The sequence below is a fragment of the Sciurus vulgaris genome, assembly GCF_902686455.1.
Source record: "Sciurus vulgaris genome assembly, chromosome: 1".
Lineage (NCBI taxonomy): Eukaryota > Metazoa > Chordata > Mammalia > Rodentia > Sciuridae > Sciurus > Sciurus vulgaris.
Window position 1 is genome coordinate 22,275,093 of NC_136461.1, and position 27,542 is coordinate 22,302,634.

General features: G+C 37.2%; 1 protein-coding gene across 16 annotated transcripts in view; it reads right to left on the bottom strand.

The window, feature by feature from the left end:
* The window catches only part of PUM1 (pumilio RNA binding family member 1), a 122,913-nt gene that overhangs the window by 48,432 nt on the left and 46,939 nt on the right, over positions 1-27,542 (bottom strand). For 9 of the 16 annotated variants that reach the window (XM_079113066.1, XM_079113059.1, XM_079113073.1 and 6 more), the window contains exons 4-7: positions 14,355-14,463; positions 13,212-13,390; positions 4,097-4,263; positions 1,788-2,058 (exon numbers count right to left, since the gene is read on the bottom strand). The exons of 3 other annotated variants lie outside the window; for them this stretch is intronic. In XM_079113066.1, the coding sequence (XP_078969192.1) occupies positions 1,788-2,058; positions 4,097-4,263; positions 13,212-13,390; positions 14,355-14,463 (726 nt within the window). The remainder of the gene's footprint in view (positions 1-1,787; positions 2,059-4,096; positions 4,264-13,211; positions 13,391-14,354; positions 14,464-27,542) is intronic. 4 more of the 16 variants (XM_079113062.1, XM_079113061.1, XM_079113060.1 and 1 more) reach the window with 2 other exon arrangements.

The window sequence follows — 27,542 nt, forward strand, 5'->3', positions numbered from 1 at the left end:
AAAGGAGGCTTTGGGAGGCTAAGGTTCCTGAAGATACTTGGAAGTCCTGGGACAATGGTTTCAAGGTATGTTATTAAGTGTCTGGTACAAAAATGAGTAAAACAATCTAGCCACAAAAAACAATACTGATGGCCCATGAGACAAAATGACAATGATCACATCACAGAACAGTGGTGTAACTATAGCAATACCCCTCACTGCAGCAACTAAGATAGTTATGGGAAGCTATAACCCAACCACAGATTAATGAGTCTAACTGCTAAAATAGGGTACCTGGTGAAGTCACCCCTGGTTTTATATTTGAATAAGTGGTAACTTCGATGTAATCATGCTAACCACTCATGAGTTTCTGTTCAAGTCCTAATAATAATTTCCCAAAACCTGGTAAAATTATTCTGAAACCAGAGACCAATAAGTCAAAAAGAATCCCAACTCCCTATAGTTAAGTGAAAAAGAGAACCAGATTTTTGTTCATTAGAATCTGAAGACAAATTCTTCTTAAATAACAAGGGTGAGGCTGGGTTAGACTGGAAATAGAAGCATTGAACCAATAATGGTTATAAAGAAAAGGCACAGAAAGTCAATTTTTATGGAGGTAAGCAACCTGCTAGGAAACTACAGGGAGAATAATGTGCACTTGCAGTTAACCTCTATGGAAAAAAAGTCTCATTAAAAACTGAGGGTTGAGGTGTGGCTCGGTGCCAAAGCACTGGCTCAGCATACACAAAGCCGTAGGTTCAAACCCCAGCACTGGCCTCCCACCTCACCAAAGAAAACATACACACATTATCACACAAAGGGATTTCTCTCAATAAACTTCATATAGTTAGCTTTGTTATCTAGTTGTCAATCAAAAACCAGCCTTCTATGACAGAATCTAAAAGATACGATATGTACAACTAATCTCGAAAGACCATAAGCTCATTTTCCAATAGACACAGCATTTGTAAACCTCAAAATGAGACTGCAGTCTCAAACCTAAAAGTCTGTATTTATGTTCCAGTAAAAAACTAAGGAGTGACAGAAATTCATGGTCCATCAAACTGCTTTCACAAAGGAGAACTTGTGGTACTTAACAAGATCATGAAGCTACATGCTCTCCTTTACAGGTCAGATGGCTGATTTTCCTTAAAAAGAGTCAAACAGAAGGATCACTAAGCCCTCAATTTAGTCCCACAATGCCTTCAAAAAACAAGCTCCACATACAAAAATCTTCCAGAAATGTATGAATAAAAGAAAAGAACTAAGTAATTTCACTACGGATCTTACAGAATTATTTGCTTATGCGTTTCTCTAATCATATTCTAACTCTTTTGAAAGATACCAGACTGTTACCAGTGTTTTCTATAGTAACTAACTAAAAGTTCAAGACGGATGAGATGACTTGACAATGCACTCTTGATGGTGATAAGTAATAGTTTATTATTTTAAAAACAAAATAATCCAGCAGCATCACAAACACATAAATATTCCAGGAAAGGAATTTAGCATCCCAGAAGGTTGTGTTTCAAGAGTTAATGCCACCTCACCCATTCTCCAGGTGATAAAGAGAGAGAAGAGCCAAAGGAAGCATGAGAAGGATGCTCTCTTGCAAATTAACGGTGCCACGAGAACCAGTTTTTGAGGGGAAGGATAGAATGTGTAAACCCATGTCACTGTTGCGTTAACAGGGCTGGCTAATGACAACCTAAAATCATGTCACCCTCCCCCATCCCCTCATTTCAGTAACTTAAATAATGTGCTGGCTGGAGGGGGAGTAGTAAGGGTGACAGAGACACACACAGTACCTGTTGTTGAGAATTGTAGTCAAAAAGTCCCACAGTTGCTGCTGCTGAGTCCACAGGCACCTGAGTGCCTGAATAATCAAACTGAAGAGGCTCCATGCCCACATGTTCCATGGGGTCCAAGGGGACACTCTGGGACTCCATGTTGGAGAAATCCTCCACAGGCTTGGCACCATTGGTGCTGGTCAGCTGGGCTAAGCCCTCAGAACCATTCTGGTTTGGACCCAGAAGATCCACTTCATTAGCAGAGTTCTGGCAATTACCAGGGGTACGGCTAAACAGAGAAAGTAAAGGGCATTAAATCTTATTTTGAGAAGGGAAGGACACTATAGCAACCCCAAGTTTAAGGACAATGTCCTTGACATAGCTCATTATTAACAATGCTTAAAACTATTTCTACAAAATACCCAGAGACCCTTTATGGTGCTTACAGGTAATATTCTCTGAAATGATGATTATATTGCCTGTCTTCCCATCCCTTAAATTACACTGAATGCTATTAATTTATATTCCCTTTATCAAGAAGTCCAGATTTCAGGAATACTGAATAAACTGAAAGAATCACTGTCTGTGGCATCCATGAAGAGAGGTACCTACCAAAACACACATAGTAAAATATGGCCCCCAAAAGCAACATCTACTCTTTCAAATAGAAAAGCAATGCAAGAAGTCGACTTCTAGGGGAAATTCCACATCTCAGAATGATTCTTCAAAAGGTATGATTAGCATTACTGATCAATGTTAAACTCTCTTTCCCTTCTAAGAAACCAGAAGCAGACCATCTCAAAATAGTAAAAATTAATTCATTACTGATGATATGCCCCTGATAACAGGACAATTCTTAAAATACAAAACTGATAAGAAGATACAATTTATCATCCAGACCAGGACATTCAAAGAGAAAAAAAAGGGGGGGGGGGGGGGGGGGCGCTACCGCATTTGGTACTCATTTATACCCTGGGACACAGGTATAAATGAGTACTGTTCTGGGTAGCCTGGAATAGACATTCCATAATACTATATACAGAACTGTAGGATTACAATATCTACAATCAAACTAATATATAATGTCAAGAGAGTATAACCTATTGCTCCGTCCAATGCCCTTCATATCTCAAAGTAATCATGTAGGCTGTACATATTGTAAGCACTGTCATATTCCTTTAAATATATGGCCACCATCTCTTCTTTCTCTTCCTCCTCCTCCTCCTCCTCCCCAACTCCTTGTTAAATATTCCAAAATACTGCTACTGGATGCTTGAGATTCAGGGTGGAGAGGCATCCAACTCTGAAAGATCTTAAGTAAATGTTTATTACCTTGTGCCTCAAATTCCATTCAATCACTATAATTCTATACACATTCAAGATAACAAATTACAACTATTAACTGGCACTTGTTCTACAAATGATGAAAAATACATTTTATTTTGACTTTGGTAGTTATTAGGAATGTGTGTGTGTGATAGAGAAAGAGAGAGAGAGAGAGATGAAAATACACACCCATTAGCTTCAGATTGGCATTAAAATTATTCTAATTATTAATCATATATCATTGAACAGTGACTTCTATAGATTTTTATAATTCTGTACCACTACTAAAGACATCCTACATAAGTAAATATTTTCCAACTCTGGAAGACAAATATGCAATACTGTGTATATTAAATCACAAAGTAAAATCTGCCAATCAATCATGACTAGAGGAGGAATGAGAGGCATCCATGGAACGGATACGATTAACAACAACTCCTTTAAGCGGCATCTCTGGTTATTCAAAATGAGAAAAATGATACCTGACCCACCTACCTCAAAATGATCTTATGAAACTTAAATGAAATAATGCATGGGTTCTCAACTATTCTTCCTTCTAATGTGTCAGAAAGATATAATACACTTCCAATAATAACCACAACTCTCTAACACAACAATATAGGAAAACTTGGGCAAAGTCCCAAGGTACCTATCCCCAGGTTGTTTTGCCATTTGAGAATTACGGAGACAATCTTTATAGGATCATAAAGAGACAATCTTAATGAATCATCAAATCTTATCAATCATTTGTACAGAGTAAATTCAAGAGCTCTATACAAATTCAGAATCTACCATTTTGGGCAAAGCATCAGGCACTAACAACTCAGAAGATTCCACCTTACCAGTTAATTTACATCTTTGGGCATGGCCTACACTAGATCCAATTCTTAAAAAGGAAACATGGGGGGAGGGGGGGAATACAAGAGTAAAATATAAGTAAATCAAAACAAACAAAAACCCACAGCCCCATTTTAAAAATCAGAAGTGTAAAACATACAAACCTAAAATCTTTGACGTCTGCATCAATCCCATTCTGTACTGGTAAACCATTGGTCTTGTCCATCACATCACCCTCCTCCTTCAAATCTCCTAGCTTATCTCCATCAAACGTACCCTTGTTCTTCTTTTCACCTTTGTCGTTTTCATCACTGTCTGCATCCCTTGGGCCCTGTTCAAAAAATAGCTTCAGCTTCACTAATCATCATCGACTAATAGTAGTGGGCAACCACTGTGGACACCAGACTACACTATAGGCTAAGCAGAACAGGAGAGTGTCTGTGCCCTTTCAGACATTACAATCTAATTAACAAACAACACAGAGGCAGGAACACTGCAGGAAGTCTTGCCAAATGGGGGAGACATACATACATTTACATTACAAAGTTTAGGACAGTCTTACCATACCCAACTCTGCACCACCCCCATAGGTTGTGTGTTTGTGTTCGTTTTGCCTTTACCCTTTCTGCCCAAAAGCCAGTCACAATTTTCTATCTTTGGATCCCACTTCTCTATTCTCAAATCTACATCTACATAATAGCTTGGTTCCTAAAATAACACCAAAGTATGATGCCTAATGAAATAGAGGGAAAGTGTTAATAAGCACATAAAATTTCATACTTCCCCATTATCCCATGAAAATCCCTCTCCTACTTCCAAATAGTGGTCTAACACTGTTTCACTCAATTACTCTATTCTGGATCTTAGGATAAATGCCCGGCCAATTTGTACCACCACCTCCCCAGTTTCACCCTATAATCCATAGGGCTCTCTGCATCAATAATTCATTCACTGATGGCCCTTAACTTTATAATTTTTAATGCTTCAAAATAAATCGACCTAAAACATTTAAAAAATAATATACCTATGAAATTCTTTCATGAAAAGTACTCTGCCATCTTCCACTGTCTATTTCTAGGCAAATTATTCTTGAGATAAATAGGGCATTCTGAAGCATTTGCTACAAGAGAATTTATATCTAAAATGCTTCAAATTACCAAGTTTGAAACCCTGAACCTAAAAGAATTGATCTGGTTCAGATATGGTTATGTCCTTCCTACCTTCTAAGGAAATTATTTCTCTTCTTGCTAACATCCAAAGTTAACCCCTGAACACATAAAGTAAATTCACCTTAATTTCCAAAAGGAAAAAATTTTATTCAATGACTTAACTTGATACAGAGAGCTTTGAAAAGAATCTTACACCAAAGAGTACTAAGCAGACTTTGCTTTTGTAAAACTAGAGGGATGAAATCTTGCTATTTCCCACCACTGGTTACTAGTTTAAGGAAGAAAAAAAGTACACATGGTCCAAATGAAAGCTGCCGGTATAAAGCAAATCCAATCAACAAAGAATGAGAGCTACTGCACAGAATTTCCAGGCACCAAAAACAATCGGTTGTGAACATACGACTGTGGGCAGGGACAAGCCCACAGAGGTAAAACCACCAGATGCTCTCAGAGTAGTTCTTGGAAGATCACTGGCCCAGAAAGATTAATTCAAGGACCATGACATTCTTAGATATTCTGACTACTAATTCAGAGCCCATTTTACTTTTAAGTCATTCTAAAGTCAAATGTGATACAGAAAAAGGAAGTTTTCATGGATAATATGAAAAAAAGAACACATAAGACAAGGTACTTAGAAAGGATATACAACTTAGCTTCATGTGGCATCAAGATGGTAAACCAAAGCATTGGCAGCCATGGAGATGAGCCTTCCAGAGTAGAATCTTTACAGTATGGACTGCTATTGACAAAGACTGAATAATAGCCAATTAAGCACTACACTTATATCCCAAAGCAAAGATAAGAATGACAGAGATCTAAAGACAAAAACATCTTTAAGATAATCAGAGACAATAGGTTCCTTCACATTTCAAAGACAAAACTGATAGAAGCTGCATGTTTGTTTCCATAACCCTGACACTAGAGAACCTGGCAGAAACATAATAAATATGGTTTTTAAAAAATTTATAAGAGGACCAAAAAGTCATGTAAAACTATACTGCTAAATAAGAAGTATCCTCCTGGTATCTTTATTAGCATCAAATATTAGCCTGAAAGGTGGTAATGTGATATAGATAAAAAAAAAAAAAAAAAAAAAAAAAAAAAAACCTCCACCAGAATCAGAAACCATTAATGTCTATAGCAAAATAGCATCACAAGGATTGTCCCACTGCCATTCATAAGGAATCTTCACAAATCAAATCACTAACGCAAGAGAAACAGTTTAGCTTCAGTATTTCACAGGGAGTTTAAAACATCTACACGCAAAAACTCAAAAGAAAGAGGGAAAAGCAGCAGTAGGAAGTTTCCACAAGCAAGAACACTGGTGGCAGAGGAGATGCACTGGTGAAATCAGTGCTCTGCATTCTTTCCTCAGCAACCCTACACAAAGTCTTGCTGAGGACCTGCTCAGACATCTACATGTTCAGAGGTCTGACCTGAAACCTTAGCCACTAATAGTCACATTCTCTCTTACACTGCAAAGGGCTAGTTTTTCAAACCATTTCCCTGAGATGCAGCTGCTTTTCAATAATACTACAAAACATCCCTACAAAACACTGCACCTGATTTTCTACACTGAATGAACTATCAATGTGCGCTGAATGGTAGGTTCCTTCTTTCAGAGGGGAGGAGGGGCCGAAGAGATGTTTTTATTTCTTCATCTGAATGGCTGTTACATGGATATTTTTATTTTGCAGAAATTCATGAAAATGAACATGTATGACTAGTACACCTTTCTGCACATGGGAAATAGTTCAATTAAAATGTTACTTAAGTGCTAGGGTTATAACTTCATAGTAGAGCCTGTGCTTAGCATGCACAATGCCCTGGGTTCAATTTCAAGAACTGAGAAGCAGGACAGTAGAGGGGAGTAGTAAATATACATTTGTCATTTAAAACGTTAAAAAAAAAAAAAAAAGAAAGAAACCATAAAAGGTCAGTAAATCAACAATAGTCCTTGATAACTATCTTGATAATATCTCTTGATAAAGAGCACAAGTAGGAAACAAACCTGGGTTATAAGGTTCAGGATTATAGAAATGGCCTCTAAGAAATATTAAGAACCTAGAGAGAACAAAAGGGGTATGGATACATGGGCTAGTAAATTTTATATTTTTACAACTTCTTAATATTTTAAGGTAAGGAATTCACAGCTGTATGGTCTTTAAGAAAGTACTGCGCAAGGCCCTGGGTTCAATCCCTGGCACGGCAAAAAAAAAAAAAAAAAAAAGTACTGACGCAGTACAACAAACCTATATTCTATCTCAATGGCTAACACTTACTGGTCACAGGACTTGGACAGGTCATTTAATCTCTGAGTCTTAGTTTTCTCATCTATAAAACAGGGATAATTCTGTTTAATGAAGAGTAGTTATGAACATCAATGAAATAATGCATGTGTATACGTTTTATGAATTTAAGTCATTTTATACAAATGTAATGTAATATTAGTAAAAGGGATGTGCTGGTATTTCTTATGTAACACTACGTAAGGTATCCAGATTAAAAATCTCAAATACCCCAATTAAGTGGTTTCACTATCAAATCCTCGTGTATAGCCAACATATAGTGAGAGCTGATCATCACAGTCTTTTTCAAAATTTACAGACGTCTGGACACAGAGACTGATTAAATTGGTCTGTAGACATCTATCAAATGTTATAAAAAGTCTTTCCTCCAATAACTCCAATAAGCATTCACAATTGTGAAACAACATAATTAAGTCCTACATAAAAATCAGAAGGCAAGTCTTATGGTTTGGTTATTTTTTTTTTGTTTTGTTTTGTTTTGTTTTGTTTGGGTATTTTTTTTTTGGGGGGGGGGTTGAGTATTTTCTAGTACAAAAGTGTTTTTAAACTCCTATTAGGTAAATGAATGAAAAAATGAGTAAGGATTAACAGCATCTTCTCTGTATGGGTTCACATAAAGGGAAGAATATTTCTGCCTATATTCCTCAATTGTGAGCGAAGAAGCAGAATTAAAGTCCTCCTCTTACTACAGGACAAAGTTCCATATGGCAAAAATCACATTCAGTGAGAACAGAATTTTTTTTTTCTTTTTTTTAAGTAATATTTTGAGTATCTGCTTGGCTCACTGAATATAAAAATCATAACAATGTTAACTAAAACACTGGTTTCTTCTGTGCCCACTTCAGTTTTTTGCAAAATGCAAAAAACCAGAAATACCAAATTCTTTTAAATTACAACAGTTTATAGTTCTAACTAGTAATAAAATATTTCAAATACTAAAAGATGAGTAAAGTTCTAAATTGGTCATTTAGAAAGAATTCTAAATTTAACATGTTAAGCATGATCTATAGCTAGACATGGTGGTACACACCTGTAATCCTAATAACTTGGGAGGTTAAGGAAGGAGGATTACAAATTTAAGGTCAGCCTCAGGAATTTATCAAGATCCTGTCTTGGAATAAAAACAAAAAAGGATTGGGGGTGTAGCTCAGTGGTAGAGCATTTGACTAGCATATGTGAAGCCCTGGGTTCAATTTCCAGTACTACAAAAAAGAAAACACAGGCCTTTTAAAAGGATCGCAACTCATAAGCCAGTACAGCAAAGGAGAAAGCAGTACTGCTCTGAATTGAAATTAGAACAAAGTTTGAATCCAGGCCCCACTACTTTCCCTAATATAGAACTTGTTTTTTCTCATCTATAAAGTAATGGAAACAATACCTTAAAAGGTTGTTCAAATGATTAAGTAAAGCAATTCATAAAAGTACAACTCTTTTTTTAAGGGGGGGGGGATCCTCAAAAATACTTTATCTAATTTTCAGCCATTTCCTTTTTCATGGGGGTGGGGAGTTAACCACTTCCAAAGGCATAAAAATTGCAATATCCTGTTCCCCCACATCCCAAAACAAACTGTTCAGGCTCTCATTATTAAATGCTTTGTGCTACAGGATTTTCTGAACATGTATATGAACCAACTTGCTACCAACTATAAATTTGATCAAATCTAAGACACCATAATTCTATGTGACAAGAAAAAGGAAACAATAGCAATTAAAGGATGACATACTATCACTGGAAATAAGCATCCCAATTTCAGAATGAGCAAAAGAAGAGCAATACAGACTGTAGAACACCGTCTATTCCAGGCACTGTGTACAGAATCACCCAGTTTCTGATGTGCAGAAAGATAAGAGTGGTCACCTCTGCTGTGATATCCATGAAGAAAAAGAAAGTGGTACTTACTTTTATTAAAGATAAAGACCTCCCCAAAAAAGGCTGGGTTTGTTTGTTTTTTTTTTTTTTTTTTTTTTTTTTTAAAGTTATCTAGTCAGTATCTGAAAACGTGAAACTACAAAAGAGCATGTAAATTTAAGGCAAGCCCAAATCTGAAGGGGGTCTACTTCGTATGTTTCTCATAGCCTCCTAATGACTTAATCTCCAAGGAAATTAGATCTTATTGCAATGCTTATCAAACTTAATATGCACATAAGTCACTAAGGAGGAGTATCTTAACAAAAACAAAGGTCAGGCAGGGTGTGCATTTCTAACATGCTCCCAAAGCACGCTAATGCGATGGGTACATTGACTGTGAAGAGCAAAACTTTAAGCATTTCCATATGTATTACATAGTCACAGAAATTAAGACTTTGCTGGGTTTTATTTACCCCTATTTTGCAGATGAGGAAATTAAGGTACACCTGAGACTCAAAGGTACACCTGACCCTCGTTTCCATCCGTAGTACACTGTCCAAAGTTTTTATACAAAATCAAAATAAAGCAGCAGTGATCACCTAAAATAAATGCAGTGAAGACTAGAAAAGCAAATTATCAAGTTCTGAGACCCAAATTAATTGCCATGAGTATGCATGCATCCTCCAGGTCAGAAAGCAGTCATTCTACAGAATAACTAGAAAGAGAAAAGTATGTTTTCTAAAACACTTTCTTCTACAAGGTTAGAATAGTCTTTGCCCTAATGAAACTTTAATATGAAACTTTACCTATACACCATAAAACAAGGTGGAAATTATGATCCACTGTTTAGACTAGCCAGGCATCAATCTATCTGAAAACCAACAGCAAGGTCATTAGATGAGCAATTTTATCACAGGCCTCAAAAATACAATAGTTCAATCTGCTTTTGTAAACCCTCTGTACCAGGTCTGAAAGTGGAGAAGTCATTTGTCTTATACAAAAAAGTAAAGGAATATTAAAGACTTGGTATTATGAGTTTCCCTAATTCCAAAACTCTTGCCCTGAAGGTTGGATTCATTTATGGGGAATGATCCCAAGAATATACATCAGGTGGCTAAGAAAGAATACAGTTGTCAGAGTCTTCTTATTCTGATTTATCACAGATGCCAAAACTACTAAACCGAAGCCATTTGTACAATCAAAACAAAGTCAAGAATGCTCAGGGAAGGTAGAGAAAGAGCTAAATATCTCTATTTAAACTATAAAGAAAAAACCTCACTGAAAATAGAAAACTTTTGCAAAATGAGATTTCTTTAGTTATGAACCTTCATCACCTACAAGTTCAAGTCTTGGTGTTATTTGTGTCACAGCTGAGAATGCTCTCTTAGGACTTGCTTTGGATCTACAATCACTACGCCATCAGAGATCGTGTGTATTTTCAGCTCTTGGGGGAGTAAAGTAGCATTTCTCCATGGCTTACTGGAAGTCATGTTAGCAGAGTCACTCAAAAGGAAAAATACCTGGACGCTCTGACCCATAAATCACCAAGTACCACTCTTTAGAAAAATCATCTACAACAAGCAAGCATCCTCTTCCTGAACTCAACACTTTGAATAACAAAAATTAAAGAAAGAAAGAAAAAGAAGAAAGAAAGAAAAGAAAAGCAAGCAAGCTCACCTTTTTCAAGATGCATGTATACCATGACAACCATAAAGTGACTCAGATTTCCATGCACATAACTTTGGTTAGGTGTCATTGTAATCAACAGGCAAAGTCAATTAACCATAAAGATCAGCAGGACACAACCCCAAAGCTGACTAGTATGTCACTAATCTTCAGGTCTCCATCAACCAGAAAATCATACATGCCAGCATGGTGACTTGATGCCTCTCTTACGTCCTCCTTCAGCACTTTTCAGATGCAACTCAAAATATGAGCTAATATTTCAGTACATACAACCTTCCTTCAGAGAAGAATCTGGAACACATATTTAGAGAATTGCCATTTATCTGTATGCCTACCTCAGAACCTTAGTAAATTTTCTGCTTGTTAAGAGCTCAATCATCTGACCTCATCTATCCTGACGTTCAATATCCTCTGGTCACAGTATTATGAAAGAGTCGAAAATTACCAAGTCTCCCATGACAACTAAGAATGAAACTCACCTTTTCAAAAACAAATACAAGATACCAAATCCAAAAGATGTAGTTTTTGTCAGAAAAACAATTTTCTAATAAAATGATCCTTTAACAAGAGGAAAACTACAGGAAAAATGGCATTAACTCAGTTCCACCATTTTATCTTCCCCTTAATTCCAATGAGTTGTCTGTCTCCTCCAGATGCATGCCTTATAGCTAATGCCCATAAACTAGAAACTGGTCACACGCATGTCAGAGAATTCACAGTCAGAATCACAAAGATCCCCATTCACTGTACTACCAACTCACTAATTTGCACCATGTTTAGAACGTGGCACTCCTTCTGCAGAACCTGTATTCATGAAATGAGGGAAGTATGAGAACAGAAAAAAAGGTGAACTGGGGAGAGAGTGAAAAAAAAAAAAAAGAGAAGTAAATCTATTGTTCCTATGAAGCCACAGGCAAAGATTATTTGGCCTGATCCCATTCCTCACAGGCAAAAGGTAGATCTTCCCAAGCAGCACCTTGGTAAGGTTCAAAATCAAGAAGCGACCTTTTTTTTTTTTTTCCCCCTCAGTACTGGGGGATTGAACTCAGAGCCTTGTGCTTGCAAGGAAAGCACTCAAGAAGCGACATCTATCTCTAATCCTAATCAGTAATTGGTCAGTTTTAGAATGACTAGTACTCAAGAATTGTACTTGACTCTTGAGGAAGCTATACCAAAAATGAACTGCTTTTACTCTAAGTTTTAAGCTACAAGGGGGAAAGAAAACATGACCATGTTTCTAATATTGAACAACAGACATAGGAAAATAAAAATATGAGTAACAAGTACTTTAAAATAAAGGAAAAAAAATAGTTATGAAGGTGAAATTACTAATATGATTTGGAGAAAAGAAAATCACTTAAATGCTTGCCATCAGGTGGTATTTGCCCAAAGCAATTTCAGGGGAAAAGGGTTTTGGAAAGGTACCAAACAAGTTGAGTCAGGAGAAGCAGCAAGACAGATTCGCCATGGTTCCTGAGGCCTTCCTAGCTGGAACTTAGAACATAAAAACAGTCACAGAATAGAAAATGAGAAAGACTCAAATGGAAATATATCTTAAGACTTCTAGCACTAGGAAGTCAGTGATATAAAGAAAGAAACAGTCTGAGAAAGGCCATCGAAGATGCTGGAGAAAACTGCCAAGATTTAATAGGAAGAGGCTACAGGCAATGAGGCTGCTTTGGCTACCATTCAGTGCAAAGGTCAGTAGCAATGAATTTTTAAAAACTACTATAGATAAAGAATCAATAGAACATCTAATTTTCTGACAGGCCAGCTGTGAGAAGCAAACTGTTCATGGAGGGCCAAAGGTGAGTCTATAATTAAAGCCCAGCTTGCAAAACAATAATGATCCTACATATCTGGTGCATTTTAAGGTTCCTTGGGTATCAGTAAAACTGCTCTCAGATCTATAATTCCCTACCAATACCTTTCAACTTGTTTTTACATTCCCTCTCTTTTCTGCTTTTTGTTTTTGTTTTAAACTAAGAATGATGTTTTCTTGTAAGCCAATGAACTAAGATTTAGATTTCAGTTCTCATCTCGCCTTACTATCAATGTGTTCCCCCAAAAAACATTATTTCTCCATTTTTAAATTTTAATTTACATCTTACGTCTCCTACCGTAGGCTGAGCTCTATTTACAATGAAGTGTTTTTAAACACCCTGTAATTCGTGATGTGAGTATCTAAAGAAACTAAACCAGCATGTTTTGCTTTAGGGAGAAAAAGAGAGAAAGAGAAAGGAACGAGTTCCTCAAGCCAACTTACAAATCCTCCTTTTCTTAGACAGGAATCGCCCGGGGATGAGCTCAACACATACTCCACCATGCTAACGCCTAGTCCCCCACTCTCCGATCGTGGGGACAGTACAGAATTGACCTCACTGTTCACATGGAAACTCTGACCAGGTCTTCTCTGCACCATGATTGGCTGGGAAACTGAATGATCTACAAAAAAGATACACAAGCATGATACAGTGCAGCCAGAGGCCCAAACAAATAATGAGTGATGTCTCACGGATAAACCAATGTCTGGGAATCAGGAAACCTGTTATGGTGAGCTGAGCCAAAATATCCTATTTTGTCTTTCACTACGTATTGATATTCTACATAAACTAAGGAAACAGAACACACTCCCTCATTTACCCAGGACGGCAGAGGAATACAGCAGTTCACATAACTGGTTCTTCTAGTTAAGTGGATAAATTAATGAAAGGGGTAAACTTTCAAGTAGCAGCATTTCTTTAATATACTTTACTGGTAATATCACTGAAACAATGTGATTTTACTTCCCTTTTTAAAAACAACATAATTTGATCTTTTCTGATAAATCAATGTCATCATGAGTTTCCTTTCTTACGGTGTGTTATAAGCACATCAGCTTTTGGGTTTTCTGCTCCTTCCTTCCTAACAGCTGTCATTTCTTTCTGCTGTCAGTTTCTGTCTCTACAAGTTCTCCCCACTCCTCTTCAGGGATAAACTATCACAAGAACAAATATGCCCAGCAATTTTATTTGGCCCCAATCACTTAAAGATTGATCATCCCAGATATGGTATATAGGGGCAAGGTGGGGAGGGAGGACATGAACTTCAAATGGCAGGCAAGGGTCTTTCTAATTCCAAGTATGCTGACAGCAATACCAAATAAAAAGTGATAGCTGAAATTATGGTCATTTCAAATAAGACCATTTCTATGTGGCTAGCACTTCATAAAATATTGAAGATTTGATTTTGTGTTAATCGTTTTAATATATTACATCATATAAGCTCCTTAATAGCAGTTACACTACAGAACAGGACATTTGCTTGACATGCTTATGTCGCTGATGTAAAATTCATGACTTGCCAACTGCTGAGGAAAGGAGCTCTAAGACAGGCATAAATCACAGTACAGATGCTAGATCTAGATTACCTGATGTTCCCCAGGCACTGTCTCGCCATTGATCACCCAGGAATATTCCTTTTGGTCCATCTTTGCTGGATTCATCTGTTTCCCAAAACTTTTTACCTGGCAAGAGCTGCTGCAAATTAAAAATAATAGATGCTTTTAAAGAATTCATAAAGGATGAAAGTACAGCAGTCAACACTTTCTTTCAGACAAGGGTACTGAAGATGCCTCATGTGCCCTGAAGATCTTTAATCAAAGTGTTTTGACTACACAGCTATGGTCAAAGCACTACTATATATTTGGTAAAAGACATAAAGAGGTCTAAGGCAAAGGGGGACACTGATCACACTACCTAACAGAGGGTCAACATAAATATCTAGAATTATTCACTAAACCTATGCCAAGAGTTTTAAGGGAAAGGGAAGGAAATTAATATTGTCCTATTAGTTAACTGCATGCTAAGAGGCTTCTTGTTGAGAAAGAAAGTACCTACAACTATTAAAACACTGCTGACTAAATGTGTACTACCTACTCATACAAGGTACTCAAACTGGAGCATGAACCCAGCTGTGAACCCCAGCTATGGAATGCTGGAGGCAGAATTCACTTCTGATACACAAAGAGTCTATTCTGGTAACTTCCCAACCAAACTAACCTATTTCAAGAACCTGGAAAGACAGAAAAGCCATCTGTCCTTTACTAGAAAAGAAGTCTCCTAACCTCTGTTAATTTTAACAGTATTTCACAGTGTGCCATTAAAGTGACTTCAAAAATCATTCCATGGTTCTCAGAAATGCAGGCATCACTGGTCCTAAACCAATGAGAACTTTAAACCAGCTTCAATCAAAGAAATGCTAAGTAAACTTCAAGGAAAATACAGTACAGTTTTGCACAAGATCAAAGCATCAGTGATCAGAGGTTACAAAGGAAAATTCCACAAGAACTCCATCATTCTTGGTTCTGGTCATCAGCTTTACACACTAACATGCCCCCTCTTATTTCCTCTAATTATGTGTTCTTTTCAACTGCCATTACTCAGACAGGAAACTAAGAAGTTTGAGATAGTATTTAACCATTGCATTTGAACATAAAAAGGCATATACCTAAATAGCTGAATTTCTCAGAGGCACAGAAAAAAAAAAAACACCAGAAAGCACAAACATTTGCTTTCCTCCTTCACAATAAAGGATTAACTTTCCAATTAATAACCCATAACAAATGATAATGGAAGAAAAACTAAACTCCACTAAAATGAACCCTGGCTTCCCAAACATAATTTCTATGCTTCTCAGCATATTTTTAATCTACCCTTTAAAAGCTCTACAAACCCGTCTCGCAGACAAGGATTATAACCTAGACCAAACCAATTTCCCACATGCTATTCAGGCCTTCATTTATTTTCTAATAAAATAGTATCATAACAAAAGACATTTGCACGGATGCCTAAGTTTTCTCAAAGAGGAAGAGTTGCAAGCAGCTGCCCTGTGTCCTGGTGTGCCTCTGCAAGGACTAGGGGAGGAAAAGAGGATGAAATGGGAGTCCAGATCAAAGCTAAGCAGTAGGTCAGGAGGCATGAACTAGACGATGCTGTTGCACCTTTGGATATATTATTGAATTGTCCTGGGCCCCCCCCCTTTTTTTTTTTTAATTGTGAAGGAAATATTTTTCAGGCTGCTGTGACAAAGAGAGATATTTTCAATGAGTGACTAGCACAATGCCTGCCACATAGCAAGTTATCAATAAGTAAAGGTGGCATCACACCTAGAGAAAATAGCTGTAAAATCACAGAATACTGAAAATGTAAAATATGCAAGTGGCAATACCGTATCCAAGAATTCTTGTTTGTAAATTTTTCTTAATCTTAAAAATGTCCTATTGAAAGATGACAAATAATTTCTTTCCTGATTTGTTATACTCTTTCCAACAATAATTTTTATTATCATCCTCTATCTTGAAGGGAGTGAGAGCCAACAGGAGCCCATATCCATTACCCCTATATCTAACGCCCCACCCACCAAAGAAGGTCACAGGGGTCACATCACTTATTGGTAAACATTATGTACCACATAATACAAGGGGGGGGAGAGGGAGGAAAGATTGATTTACACCATTCTTTGCCTTTAAGTGTTCATCGTTCTCCACACAAGCTTGGAAATTTTTATCAAAACTCAGGGAATATCCTACCTCAGAGTAAGGAAGGAATCCTGGGCAACAGCTTTTGAAAGTACCAATTTCCATTTGAAAATAGTTTTATAAATATTTGGTCAAATGCTAATTCAAAACAACAGCCTTTGAGCTTGAGGTTTCAAAGATGATTCCTGAGAGCCTGTCATGTTTCACTACAGGTTGTTATAATATGCAAAGACAGCAAAAGCAGGTGAGCAAATAAACAGGGCTGTTTCTAGGCTAAATTCTTCAGAAGGAAACAATGACACAGCAAACATGAAGCAAAGTGCCAAAAAGTGGAGATTCTAAAAGGGCCCAGTGGTGCAAGCCTGTAATTCCAGCTAGTCTGGAGACTGAGAAGATCACAATTCAAGCTGCTGGGCCAATTAGCAAGCCCCATTTCAAGTAAAATTTAAAAAATGAGCTGGGGATGTAGTTCAGTGGTAGAATGAGGGCCTGGCACAGTCAAGGCTCTGGGTTCAATTTCCAATACTACCAAAAAGGAAGGGGGTAGATATTCTACTTCAAAGTAGTAAGTGATGCAAGTCTCAGAAGGATATACATCAAAGAGCTCAAGTCCCTAAGTCACAAGCAACCAACCATTTCTCCCGCTATTATCAATCAATATTAATATAAATCCTAAATAATCTATATAAATCCTAAACAGACGCTAGGGGCAGCCCCCAAGTACTAGAGCTCCATTTGTATTCACAAAGTAGTGGTGAGATAATTAATTATTATCAATGAAAACAGCAGGGACTGAAAAGGCAAGTTTGGAAGAGATAAAGGGGAGGCAGGAGAACAGGATGCAGAAAGCTGAGCAGGGGGCAGGGAGAGAACAAGTATGAACTGCAAGGAGTTCTGCAAATTGGGAACGATGCAGAATAAAGAAACAAGGCATGTGGGGAAAAAACAGAAGCAAACTTAGCAAAAAGTCTTTAAATGTCTGTGTATCTTAAAGTTCTTTACTCCAAAACATACAAATCTACACAACTCAACTGTGATAATAAGCAGCAGCAACTACCTAAAATCCCCTTCACTGTTGTGAGCAGGACCTAGTAACATGCTTCTAAGAAACAACGTTAAGGCAAGTTATGGGGTGTCCACATTGCCAATCCTCTTCTGTCTTCTGTTGCCCTCCTGCATGCTCACCTTGATGAAGACAGCTGCCTGGTCATGAGCCAGGCCAGGGAGAGGTTCATGTGGCGAAGAACCAAAAAAGATCTCTGCACATTAGGAAGTGAGGTCCTCAGTCTAACAATCTATTAAGATCTGAACCCCGACATCAAGAACATGAGTTTGGAAGCAGACCATTCCCCGGTCAAGCTGAAATGAATGCAGTTTTTGAGGGAAGCCATGCCTGGTTCCTGACCTACAGAAACTGTGAGGCTTAAAGAACTGCATTATTAAACGTTACATAATTTGTTTGTTAGCAGTAGGTAACTAATGCAACTGTACTATGTGGAAGTGGTTTTGTGTATTCAAAACACAACTTAAGGATTTTGTTCTCAGAAACAGTTCTTCTACTTCTCATATATCTAAATCCAAGTGCTGAAAGTAAAAAAAAAAAATTTTTTATTTAGAAGGTAATTACCTCCATCCTTTTCTTCTTTTCCCCTACTTTGTCTTATAGCCCTTCTATATTAAAATTGACTGCCTTTTAAAACCACAAAATTAAATCAACCTAGACATGTTGTATTACTGAGATTTAGTAACTATCACTTACATTCAAAAGTTGACAAAAATAAAGACACCTAACTTCAAATGACTCTATTTAAAGAAGTTAGGAAAACTACTGAATTATAAAACAAAGTGATGATGTGTTACCTAAATGCTATTTCAAATTCAGTAGTAAGCCCTCTGGAGATAATAACATCCACAGAATCAGGCAGGCTCACCAACCCACTAACATAAACATTAATAGTTACCAAACTATTAATGTAGGCCAAGCCTACATTAATAACCAAAAATGTAAAAGGTACCTGCAAACGAAAGGATAGCTGCAACTTACCTCATCAAGAATATGAGAATATTGTTTTCATTTTTGGTTTTGTTTTGTTGTTGTTGTCATTGTTTTTGCAATGCTGGGGATGGAACCCCAGGCATGCTGGGAAAGTGCTCTACCACTGAGCTATAGCCTGAGACCAAGACTGCTTTTGACAAGACAAAAAACAATAGTTCACATCAGGTTTAAAAATTCACTTTAAGGAAAGATTTGGCAATAAGAAGATTAAAAGACTGGACAATTCTAAAGAAAGATAAAGGAATTAGGAATTGATTCAACAAAAGCAAAGGAGACAGAGGGAGTCAGAGTGTGGGCTATGTTATCCAATTGGCACAGTGAAGCAGAGGACACAGGATGCACACATTAAGTTCATCTTTATAAAAGCAAGTGAGTCTGATTACAGAAGATACTAAAAAGATTCAAATAAGTTCCTTAACTCTGACACTCCTTATACCAAGCAACTTAAGAGAACTGACTTCATCATCTAGCCAAGCATGCTGATCTCTGAACACAATGATCCTGTTCAACTGAGTTATTATTTCTTCTCATAAATAAGTAGAATTCATTATAGTTTTTATACATTAATCTCTTGTGTGGTTCTGGCTGGGGAGGAGGTCAATCCCATAATCCAATCATCTCTGAATTAGTAACAGGAGTCCCTTTGAACACCAACAAACTGAGAGGCAAAGCTTGAGTGATCCTACCATCCCCAGCAAAAAAATAGACTTTATACTTTTCCTTGTAGTGCCCCATTAATGTGGTTCCTAATTGCCCCACCAACACTGTATTCTAAAACCTTGGGGAAAACACACACACACACACACACACACACACACACACACACACAATTTATTCCAATCTGAACTACAGGTTTGTAAAGGAACAGACTTAAGTAAGCATATTTCATGAGGCTTCTGGAGAACAAAATAGAAACCAAGTATAAGCAACGTTGGCCATCTGGGATATTACTACGTTTTGCCTGGAAACACCTTGTTTCAATCTAACAAAAAAAAGCCAATACACAAATCATCTCATAAACCCTTACTAAGAACCCCTTAAACACCTATGGAAATAAAGGTCTAAGAACATCAAGAACCTCTAAAGCTTCATATGTTAAAAATACAGTGATAAAAACATATATGGATGCTCTGAATCATAAAACAGCTATGTGAATTAAGCCTCTGCCTCAGTTTACTCACCTAGAAAATGTGCTACTGTGAACATTAAATGAGATGAAGTTTTAAAGGAAGAATACAACACTGCACTCATAGAAACAATTCAAAGATTCAACTGCTACTCTTCTTTAAGAGGAAAGCAATAACCGAGAAAGACATCACAGTACTCTGGTTTGCCAACAAAATGCTCCTATGTACTTAGCCAACAGACAACATGAATACCATCACCCACATAACTCTAGTACAAATAACAAAATGGGCGACAGAACACTACGAGAACCATGACTAGAGCTCTGCAGAAACCACAAAGAAAAGGTGATTTCCTGGGCTGACTACACCAATACAAACATTCTACAAAGAATCAACGAGTTTCCTGCTGGTCTTAATACCAAATGGTCATTCCAATAACTACTCTGCACTCAAAAGGAATAACACATTAGTGAACTGCTTGCACATTCCACACAGGCTAGGCAGCACTCTCTGAGGTACTACACCCTGCAAGCACCATCAGGTCTGATTGTGTTGTTATCTGGCAACTCAAACTTCCAACACAAGCTGAGTTTCACCTGTATGTAACCAATGCAGAAGTCAAATGACTGATATTTAGATCCCTGGCAAAACACAGCAGAAAAAAAAATTTTTTTTTTTTTGATTTATGAGAATATAATCTCATCATACTCAGTATATTAAGAGAAGTTAGGATCAACTCAGAGAAGGCCCTCACAGAACTGTCTGAAATGAAAAAGTATGACAATAACCACAGATAATCACATGTTCTAATCTAACCCATGAAAACTACATCATTTCCAAAATACCAATCTCAAAATCTTAATGCCCGAGAGAGAAGTATGCAGAGTTTCATAAATACCATAATCTATACCTAAAGTCAAGGTTTTAAAAGGGGGAAGGTCTATCACTGTTAACCACAATTCTTTTGGAAGAAGCTGAGGTGTGTGTGCATGTGTTCATGCCCATGCATATGTGGACACACAACTAACTTACATATTTATGTATCAAGAGTTATGTTCAAGGACTGGGGTCATAACACAGTGGTGGAGCTCTTGGCTAGCATGTGTGAGGCAGTGGGTTAGATTCTCAGCACTGCATATAAATAAATAAAATAAAGGCCCATTGAGGGGCAGGGAGAGTCATGTTCACCTTTAAATCAGAAAAACTTTTACATTTAATAAAGTTCATCCTTCTTTAAAAAAAAAATGTGCATTTCTGAGAATTTATCTCAGTATCGACAACAACAATAAAAAATTTAAAAAGGAAAGCTAGGTCAGGCTCTGCAGTACATGCTTGTAATGCATTTACTCATGAGGCTGAGACAGGAGGATCAAGTTGAATGTCTGCCTGGAAACCGACACAGACCCTGTCTCAAAAAAAGATTTTAAAAGCAGGGATTTAGCTCAGGTAGAATACCCCTGACTTATATCCCTTAAGAACCATCCCCCTCCAAAGAAAAATAACTCAGCATTCAAAGTGTAAGAAAATGTTGAATGCAAATTAAAATATTCAACAATTAGGTAGTAGTGGTACAATAATAAAACATTATATATTAAAAGTAAACCACAAATGTAAAGAATGCTTCTCTTCATGTAACCTTCCCTTTTATATCAAGACAGAAAAGAAAAATAACAAAAATAGGTAACTTTGGGTATGATGGGATTATGAAGGACTTCTTACAAAACACAATTTTGTTATGGTTTGTTTACAACTGATTCTGTAATAAATAAAAATTGAGATTATAGTGGTCTGGAATTCACTACAAATAAAGAATTTCTCTTAAGGAGATACATTTCACTTCAACCTAATGTTAAAATGACAGGTTAGTGGTAATTTTAAAGCAGCTCACATTGTACTATTTAAAATAATTTTAATAATTAGAATTCTAACTTTGAAAATTGCAGCATAAATAAGGAGTATTAGAAATATTTACTGGTTTAATAACAAGCCAATTATTTTTTTAAATTAAAAATGAGTATACAGGCAGGCCTGGTGGTGTATGCTTCTAATCCCAGGGATTCAGGAGGCTGGAGTACGAGGGTCCCAAGTTTGAGGCCAGCCTCAGCAACTCAGCAAGGCCCTAACCAACTTAGCGAGACCCTGTCTCAAAATAAATAAAGGTTGAGGATGTAGTTGTATGATAAATGGCCCCTGGGTTCAATCGCTGGTACCAAAAAAAGAAAAGAAAAGAAAAAAAAGCGTATAGAGCAAAGCTTTTTTTTAGTTATCACCTCTTTTAGTTAAAGAATATCATGATCTACCAAATTTTTACCTTCCATTTATATAGCTAAGGAAGTATCTTTTTCATCAGTTACTCAGTTCTATGTGTAAAGATTATTTTTAAATGTTAAAATATTTTTGTTCTGTTTCATTTCACTCAAATCATAAAAAAGTATCTAAGAATCAACATCTGCTAAAATGTTTTTTTTTATATTTCTCTAGTGGGCATAATTACAATCTGGCATCCAGTACTTATTGCTTAAAATTTTTACCCCATAGAGACAAATGGCTGCTACTTATTTCCATAGTAATGGCCCTTTTTCTTTCTTTTTTCTTTTTTTTTTTTTGGCAGTACTAGGCAATAAACCCAGGGCCCTGCTTGTGCTAGGCAAGCTCTCTACCACTGAACTACAGCCCCAGACCTTTTTATTTTATTTTGAGACATCTCAATAAGTTGGTCAGAACAGCCTCAATTAGCAAACCTCCTACCTAAGCCTCCCAAGTAGCTGGGTTTACAGGCATGCACTACCACTCCAGTAAGTCTCTTAAAATCTCTTTTGGTGGAAAATTTAATATATTCCTTTTAAAAAAAAAAAAAAGTCTAATTTTTTTTTTTGCCTAATTATATAAAACCAATAGCTTTTTTTTTTTAAATGTTTCCCTGGGTTATTAAGCACTTTTTAAATTTTTTTGTTTTAATTACTTATATGTGACAGTAGAATGTACTCTGAATCAGATATTATTACCTCATGTATTAAGCACTTTTGATAAGCACTATTTATAGCTGTATCTGATGTCTTTAAGTAACACTTCCACCACTACAGATGAAATTACAAAAACTGTTTAGCCCTGGCCAAGATGAGGTAATCTGGTCTTCCTACATCTGAAAACCAACTTTGCTTTTCTGGTTAGGGGTGAAGGAGAAGCTTCAGCATCTGAAGTACTTACAGAAACCCAAAGGTGCTATGTTAGCCATCACTAGAAGTAAACAAAAAGTAACAAAAGACTCTCCTTGCCCTGAAAGATTTTTAAAGATTATAAAAGAAAAGCCAGTAATCAATTGATATGGAGTATAAGCAACCAGTCAACAAAGAAAGGAGATAAGAGTGGTCAAAGGGGCTGGGGTTGTGGCTTGGTGGTAGAATGCTTGCCTAGCATGTGTGGGGCACTGGGTTCGATTTTCAGCACCACACATAAATAGAAGAATAAAGGTCTATCAACAACTAAAATTAAAAAAAAAAAAAAAAAAAAAAAGAATGGTCAAGGAAGGCCTTAAAGGAGGAAGGAATTTAGGGCAGGTAAGACAATACAAAAGACTTTCTGCAAACAAAAAAAGGTAGAAGTAAAGGTCAGTGGAGCAGTAAGGAGAGGGCGAATGCACAAATGGTGCCCTCAACCAGCCAGGCTGTGTGCAATTTTTAAATTTTGGCACGGGTTCTAACCCAGGAGGCAGCAACAGGAAGTGTCATCATAAAAATACTTAAAAGATTATTCTGACAGCTCTCCACCAAGTGTGCTGAGGGGAAACAAATGGATGCTGAAGGGTCTTAAGCAGAGAGGCCACTGCAACAATCCAGGCATGAAATGGTAAAAGAAGGGACCTGTGCAAACCAGGGAAGGAACAGCTGCTGGGATCCCTCTCGGCTTTCACAGCATATTAAAAAACACTATAGAATTTCAAAAGTTAAAAGTCACAGCCCATTATGATGATCAGAAGTGAAGTCACTGGGTACACACTGAAGCTCTCTTAATTAGGAATCTGTGTGGTGAAGTCTGTTGAGGGCAAAGCGTAGACAAAATAGTACCCGAGTATGTCAGTATTTCAAGTTTACATTTTATAAGTCCTAAGGGAATTAAGGTGGCCCTGAAGATTCACTGAGGGTTCCTGGCGAACCAAAAGGAGCAATAAAAGGAGCAAAAAACAATCAAGTAGAGATAATAAAAATGATAACTCTTAAATGTTAGGAAAATGCAAACAAGATAGAAATGCAGAATCAGCTCTTCCACTGATGATTACTGTTAAAACTTCAAAATGCATAGGGGTTCCCCAACTTCTTTACACATCAAAAAACACAACCAGGGCTGAGGTTGTGGCTCAGTGGTGGAGCGACTGCTTAGCAAGCGTGAGACACTGTTCAATTCTCAGCACCGCATATAAATAAAAATAAATAAAAGTCAAAAAAAAACACAACCAGTCAACAACCTCGTCCGCAAACCCACTCATAAAAAAAACCGTGCGTACTTTCATAAAGTTAAGGTTTCAAAAACACTCAAGACACTGATAGCAACTCAAACTTCTTGTTGTGATGAATTAACCTAATCATTTCTCCACTGCACCCTCCCTCCTAAACTACTAAAGGCAAGCTTTATTAATAACTTTCTGTTTCAGATTATTGGAAAAGAGCTACAACAAACTTTTTTTCTCTATTATCTTCATAAAACCTGAAAGAGTGACAGCAAAGTATGATGCAAAACCTGATGTGAATCAGGTTTTTCTGCATATGATACAAAAATAAACATGCACCAGGCACACTGGTGCACGCCTATAATCCCAGCAGCTCAGAAGGCTGCGGCAGGAGGATCCTCAAAGCCAGCCTCAGCAAAAGCAAGGTGCTAAGCAACTCATGAGACCTTATCTTTAAATAAAATACAAAATAGGGCTGGGGATGTGGCTCAGTGGTTCTGTGCCCGAGTTCAATCCCAGAGAGAGAGAGAGAGAGAGAGAGAGAGAGAGAGAGAGAGAGAGAGAGAGAGAGAGAGAGAGAGGAGAACATGTAAGGAAACAGGACACTGTGTTATCAAGTTACCTACAAATGAGGTTGTTTTTGTGTGTGTGTGTGTGTGTGTGTGTGTGTGTGTGTGTGTGTGTGTGAGTGAATGTGACTGGTTTAATCTACAGCATGACCACATTCATGTTATAACAGGCCTATACTTTGTAACAACTAAATAATAGTACTTGAGGACCCAATATGCAAAAGATACATCCCAGATCACTTAGGAAACCTGCAAAGCTTCCAAATAAAACAGCAAAAACCTCTAGAATGCTTTATGACCAACACCACTCAGATCCCCAAAGCAGGAAACAAAACAGTTCATCTGAGAGGGAAAAGAATACTTCACCTCAAGATGGAACCAAATACTCAAACCCATGCACACACCCAGCCTCAGGGTATTTTTCATTATTGAACAAAAAGACAAGAATCTTAGTGTGCTAGACAGGGAGCAGTACCCTTTTTTCATTCATTCCAGGAAATGAACAATTCACAGATATGGCTGCTAGGCATACAGAAAATATCAATACTTTTCTGTTCGTTCTATTTTCTTTGCATGCCTCACTATAAGAACCACAGCGGACATTAACTAAACTACAATGAATTATATCAAAGGGAGATCAGTAGAATAGAGGAAAGGGACTTGCTGGGGTGGATACTAAGGAATGATACTGGTCCATTTATATTGCTAACTTGTGTCCATGTATGAATATTTAACAACAAATTCCACCATTATGTACGACTATAATGCACCAATTTAAAAATGTGGGGAAACATATATACAAAAGAGAGAAAAAATTTAATGAATTGGTTTTGGTCTTCTGGTTCCTTATCAGCAAAATTACAATAATCCAGAAGGAATTAAACACAACATAGTTTAATACAAGCTTGTGAAAGCAATTAACAAAAGTTAATTCCAGTTTTCAAAACACCATTTTGTCTACTTCTGTGTATATATAAATTTAGGACTTTTTTTTTTTTTCTTTTTTTTTTTTTCCTTTTTTTTTTTGTGGTACTGGGGATCAAAACCAGGGCCTCAAGCACTCTACCGACTGAGCTATCTCCCCAGCCCCCTCCCCTTTTTTTTTAAAGGGCATGTTTCTATGTCTTAAGAGGTGGCTCAAAAGTGATCTGGTTACAACTATATTTAACAAAAGATCTTTTATAACAAATGCTTTATATCAGATTCAACTTGGATGGTTAACAGCATTGTTGATTTACTATTCATCTTATATACTCTATTAAAGTAACTACTGAATAATTTTAAAATGTACATATTTGCATAGAAGGTACAATGAGTGCTTTCAGTTTCATCTATTCCTCATCCTCTCCATCCATTAGAATGGAAAAGTTATCTCAAAAGAAAATAAAACTGGGCTGGGGAGATAGCTCAGTTGGTAGAGTGCTTACCTCACAAGCACAAGGCCCTGGGTTCAATCCCCAGCACCGCAAAAAAAAAAAAAGAAAAAAGAAAAGAAAACCAATATTAGCTGAACTGAACTGAACTGAGGTCCCCTTGCAGGGGATAGGGTAGGGTCATGAGAATACTACAAATCACTTGCTATTCCTTCCACTTCTTCTAGCTGGTGAGAGCAAAAGGAGCTGATACTCGAAGCTGGATTTTGAATAATTAGTAGACTCTTACTTAATAGGCAGAACAAACAGTAGGAAAACTCAGGATTTGAAGTGACAGAAATTTAAAGTTCAAACAGCTGGTTTATGACTTCATTGGTCTCTCTAATCCTGCCTGCCTTATCTACAGAGGGTACCATAACATTTCAAGATCACTACAAAAATTGTAATACATATGAAGTGATTAGTGCTGTACTGGGAAAATTATATATGTTCAATATATTTCAGTTACCATTATTTCTGAGCCTGAAGAAACGTAATTTTTAACTCCATCCAAATCTTGACACTCATGACCTTAGCTAGAGTCACCAGACCTTAGAGCTTCTTTTGCTCAACTTGTTGTTCTCCTGGTTGTTGGCAGTGGTACTTGGGATTGAACCCAGGGGCACCCTATCACTCCAACCCTTTTTATTTTTCATATTGAGACAGTGTGTTGCTAACTTGCTAAGGACGGTCTTCAACTTGTGACCCTGCCTCTGCCTCTTGAGTTGCTGGGATTATAGAAGGATGCCACCACTCCTGGCTCTAAATAGTATTAGTGCAATTTAATTGGTTTGCCCTTAAAGAAAGCACACTGATATGCATCAAAGAATGGTACATTTTAGCCAAAGGAGGATCATGACAGGACAGAAATTAAACCAACACAGGTATGTTCTGCTGCATTCAAACATTCCAAGAGCGCATAACATAAACGTTAGTGGGTCTGCCTCCTCTTCCTAGTGCAGACTAGAAGGTCGACACCGAAGTGAGTGGGGTTGTACACAGTTCTAAGTGACAGGACAGAATTAGGAACCAGGTTCCAAATGTCAGATATACCCACATTTCCCAGTTAAAAAAACTCTTTCTCCTATCTTATATCTCGAAATGCCCAATTTCAATCCCAAAACTATTATGAGGTCCCAGGAACTTCCCCAAACAATACTGGTGGAAAGATAATTTCACATCAAACACACAGTCATTAACTTAATACAAGTAACCCAATTACTATGATCTTGCTCCTTGGGGTCGCTGGGCCTGGCTAGCCATGTTTTTTTCTAAAGTTAAACATTTCATTTTAGAAGTCAAAAATGCCCCAAATTTAACTAGTATTAGTACAAAAATAATGAAACCTTTTTTTTTTTTTTTTTGGTTCTGGGGATCGAACTCAGGGCCTTGTGCTTGCAAGGCAAGTACTCTACCAGCTGAGCTATCTCCCCAGCCCCCATGAAACCTTATTATGGGACCTTTTCCCTAT